This window comes from Citrus sinensis, chromosome 3 (assembly GCF_022201045.2).
Source record: "Citrus sinensis cultivar Valencia sweet orange chromosome 3, DVS_A1.0, whole genome shotgun sequence".
NCBI classification, from domain to species: domain Eukaryota; kingdom Viridiplantae; phylum Streptophyta; class Magnoliopsida; order Sapindales; family Rutaceae; genus Citrus; species Citrus sinensis.
Genome location: NC_068558.1, coordinates 45,825,772 through 45,830,553, shown reverse-complemented (window position 1 = coordinate 45,830,553; position 4,782 = coordinate 45,825,772). Strand labels below are relative to the sequence as shown.

The 4,782-nt window shown below is 37.3% G+C and overlaps 1 protein-coding gene across 1 annotated transcript; it reads left to right on the top strand.

Moving 5' to 3' along the window:
• Window positions 1–873: 873 nt before the first annotated feature.
• LOC102627954 (transcription factor MYB11) lies at window positions 874–3,352 on the top strand. The gene is made up of 3 exons (XM_006479987.4): window positions 874–1,182; window positions 1,302–1,431; window positions 2,119–3,352. The coding sequence occupies exons 1-3, from the start codon at window positions 1,050–1,052 to the stop codon at window positions 3,107–3,109; spliced, it is 1,254 nt and encodes a 417-aa protein (XP_006480050.2). The 5' UTR covers window positions 874–1,049; the 3' UTR covers window positions 3,110–3,352.
• Window positions 3,353–4,782: the final 1,430 nt, after the last annotated feature.

Genomic DNA, 4,782 nt, shown 5'->3' with positions numbered 1-4,782 from the left:
TACACTAGTAAATATAGATGTTACATGCTAGAGGATACAAGGTTAATGGTCATTAATTAGAACTGTCTGTGTGTATGAGTAGAGGATTAAAGGACCCCTAATTTTGCACATTTGTATTGATAGATGAATCGCGATCGTATAACTTTTGATAGCTTTGTTATGCAGATTTCGTCATTTGGGTGGATTTGTAATCTTCCTCTGTTTGTGAGGGTAAAATTGTCAAATTATTTGCTATTGTAAATACGCATACTCATCATGGGTAACGTCAAGGGTAAAACAGTAATTATTGTAGTTATAAAAGCTGCAACGTTTGCAGGGTTGTCAGGTCTTCATCTTGCTCCAGGGGCAAAACAATTACTTTGCGTCAGTTAACAAACGGTCAGTTAACAAACGGTCAACCAAAAAATTATATAACGGGAGGGTTAAGTTCACTAATATAAGCATCTTAGCGGTCTATCTGCAAATATATGAAACCTCAGGGGAGGTTTCAACAATTATCCTTTTTGAATATCTGCCTGCAGCTAATATTATTATTCGGATGAAAATTATCATTATTAATTTTTTTTTCCTCCTTATGAACAGACAAGGTCACAATGAGCAGAGGAAGATTGGACAATTAAGCAAATTAAAGAGAGAATTTTTTTGGCGCATTTAAGTTTAACAAAGACGCAAGAGGAGGGAGGACAAATGCCTGTTTTGGTGGAAGAGGCATCAACGTGGGACGTTGAATTCCCAGCAGAGGCACCAGACGGTGTAGATGCCACGACCGTGGTCCTCTCCTGATGGCGCACGTGGCACAATCTCACACCACACATACATCCCCATCAATGCCCAACGTGATGGTGTCTCTTGTATATAAATTACATCTATTTTTTAACTTTCACAGGCTCACAGTCCACTCCAAGAGCCAAGCAAAATACAAGCTCTGTTCACTCACCATCCCTTTTCCATCCACTTGCAAACACTTGTACGGGGGCTTTATTAATATAACTAAATATATACGATTACATTTCGTTCTGTTTGAGAGCGTGGATGCGTACTTAAGAGGAATGGGGAGAGCTCCGTGTTGCGAGAAAGTGGGTCTAAAGAAGGGGAGATGGACGGCTGAAGAGGATGACATATTGACCAAGTATATTCAAGCTAACGGAGAAGGGTCATGGAGGTCACTGCCCAAGAATGCTGGTTAGTAATGTCGTTTCCATTACCATTTTCTAGCAAGCTCACTTGCGTAGATATACATAGATGGTTTCCGTTTCATGAAACCTTGATCTTTTCTTTCTTCTTTTTTTTGTGGTTCAAAGGGTTGCTGAGGTGTGGGAAGAGTTGCAGATTGCGGTGGATCAATTACTTGAGAGCTGACTTGAAGAGAGGTAACATTACTGCTGAAGAGGAAGAGATCATCATTAAGTTGCATGCATCTTTGGGTAACAGGTTAGTGTGTCTGTGTCTTAGCTGCTCTTACTGAAACATAACATGCATGTGAAAAATGTGATATCGAGAAGCACTTGTCTGTATTGGGACTGGGGCTCCTTGGAAGCTGGAATGTGAAGCCAAGAAATGCATCGTTGAATTTTCTCTCTCTCTCTCTCTCTGCTCTTACAAATTAAAACGGTGATGTGTCATGCGCCAAAATACTTTAAAATTTTCTACTTTCTGGACAGAAATTTTCTTTTTCAGCCTGTGAGTTTTCTTTTTCCTGCCTTAAATTAAGATCACTGGCAATACCATCCCTCCTTTTTCAAATTACGTCAGTTTCTTATTACTTTTCAGGCATCACTCAATGATATTTATTGGGAGTTATCTTTGACGTAACTGTTTCTTTTATCGTTACGTGTAACTTGTTGTCATTTTAAAGTACATTAATTTTTCGCTATTCGGCCTTATTATCCAATCATTTATTTTTACATTATTTTATCTGGATGTAAATATCTTTAATTATCTGGTTTCAAAACTAGTTGAATGGATACTTTCCGTGGGACAGGAGTAACCTTGTAGTTTAACTAAGGATGTTTTCAAAGATTATAACAAATCAAATAAACATTACATGATAAAAGTTGATGGCTATTAATTTACACTAAGAAAATCAACTTTAACGCTGACCATCGTTACGTGCTGCAGGTGGTCTTTAATTGCAAGCAATATGCCAGGTAGAACAGATAACGAGATAAAGAACTACTGGAACTCGCATTTGAGCAGAAAAATTCACACCTTCTGGAGGCCATCTAGTGAAAAAACACTACCAGTGAAGGTGGACGTGGCCGCCGCCGGCACAGGCGTTGCATCGGATAGGAAAGCTGGCAAAAAAATTGGATCGGCAATTATGAAAAACAAAAGCCACAGTAAGAAAGATGGTAATATTAATATCGGAACCGAAGAAATTGTTGCCAAAGATGGTAATATTAATATCGGAACCGAAGAAATTGTTGCTTCTATTGAAGAAGACATACCATTGCCAGCCACACCCACACTAGAGAAAGAGACTTTACCCAGCACTGCCTTAGTTGGTTGCATGGATTTGGATTCGTTTGCTGAAGACAAGGAGACAACGGACAAAATTGTACGAAGTCCTTGTCGTCAAGAAGACAATGGGCTGGATTCGAGTGAAGTGAGGGAAAAATCGGTGCTTTGTTCTGGTGAGGAAACAAGAATCAATAATAAATCTATGTTGTGCCGCACTGGTGAGGAGAAAGAGACTGAAATTCTAGAACCATTCGAAGGCATTGACGATGCGAAGTTGTGTTTTAATGATCTTCTGGATCCCAATGAGGTTTGGACTTTAATGGAGGAGAAAGATACTCGGGTCACGAATACTTTTGAGGGAAGACAAATTGGGAACAATGTGCCTACGAGTGAGGAACTGGTGAGTGCTAACGGAGACAGTGTTAGCTTGCGTTCCTGCTCTTCTGTTAATTCTTTTTTTGACGACAGTAACTTCGATTGGGATTGGGAGAATGTAATTCAAGATTATGATCCGCAACGTGATGAAAATGAGAACGTTTTATCTTGGCTTTGGGAAAGCGGTGATAAGGATGAACCCAAGAGTCACGAAGGTGAAGATGAGACGGACTGTGAGAAGCAAAACGCCATGGTCGCTTGGCTTCTCTCTTGATGTTATTTTCACCTCCCCTGTTATTTGTCATTTTGTATTTTGAAAAGTGCGATGATCACATTAGACGGTAGACTGTGAAAATTAACATGTGCGTGGTTTCTAGCTAGGATTCCCCTTTGTTTAAACTAGTTTGATTAGTGGAGGCAATAATTGAAAGGCTCTGTTCAGGCTTTTGTACGATGTGTCCAACTTTTGTTCTGTCCATGAAAGTTGGTTGTGAAAACTCCTGGTTGCATTTGGTCATGTTCAATTCTTCTTTTTTTTTTTTGAATTACATGAGACTAATGTTCAGATTAGTGGGCTTAATTTACATTAATTATTACAACTCATATTATATGAGATTTACAATTGATATTTACAATCAAATAATTACTGGGCTTAATTTACATTAATTATTATATAATACTGTCCAGATTTTACCCTCTCTAATATTCGAGGGGTGTCTATTTCACTCACTCTCTCTAATATTCGAGGGGTGTTTACTTTACTCACATTTCGAAAGGTACTCCACTCACATTTTGAAAGGGAAAAGATTACCTTCACTTAATGATTAAAGAAGAAAATAAACTCCTAAATGCATCACGGGGCTCAAACTGCTGCGCTCACAGTTGTAAATGCGGGGTCCTAACCACTGGGCTAAGGCCCAGTTGGTTGGTCATGTTCAATTCTTTTTAAATCTACATCAAAGCGGTCAGATATTATCATAACATGAATATAAAAATTATATGACAACTACCTTGAAATTTGAGGGAGAACAGCTCTCGTCTTCGGGTTCAGATCCTTTCCTAATATGATCACTCTTCCTAATATGATCACTATCTAAGCTTTTGAAGATCCGTTGGGCGTTGGCATATGGCATTATTAAAATCAATGGTCAGAATTTCATTCTAATTAATTTTTTATTTAACTACTCCCAAAACATGTGTTTCATCCCTCAATTTCCAAAGCCCGATGAAACCGTCTCTCTCTCTCTCTCTCTCAAAATTAAATCTTTGTCAAATTCAAAAAAGAAATCTAAATCTTCAAAAATGGAAACATTAAAATCGGTAAACATTATCAAGGTAAGAAGCTGAAGTCCCCTTAACTAGATGTAATAATCCTCGGGTAGTATTGATTCAGCATCAATCTCTTTATTGATGAGATTATTAATTAACATGCTTGTGCCGAAAGTTTGAATAATTTCGTATAAAAAAACTATCGTTATTTGTTGTAATGTTGTTGTTTTTTTTTTTTGATGTATTTTATTTTTATTATTATCATTACTATGATGATGATGATGATGATGATGATGATGATGATGATGATGGATAGATTTGTCCAGATGATGTTGCTATAGATGGTAAACAAAAAGTGGGACAGTCCAATTTTCTTCTTAAATAAGTTTACAATTTTTTGATGCCCACCACCCGATCGACAAAATGTAGTATTATCTGTTTTATGCTAAACCTGTTGAAAGTACACCTTTTATTAACAATATTTCACTTATTTAATCTTTTATGTTCTTTTGCAACATGGCGAAAATGAGATGTAAAAGAATGCTGCCCGAATATTATACGCTCTCAAACGCAGAGAAATTGAATCTAAGACAATTTGATAATATTAAAGCTTCATGTTACGGTGGAGAAGAAATTTTGAGTTTGCTATATACTCGCCTTATGTAGAAGAACTTACAT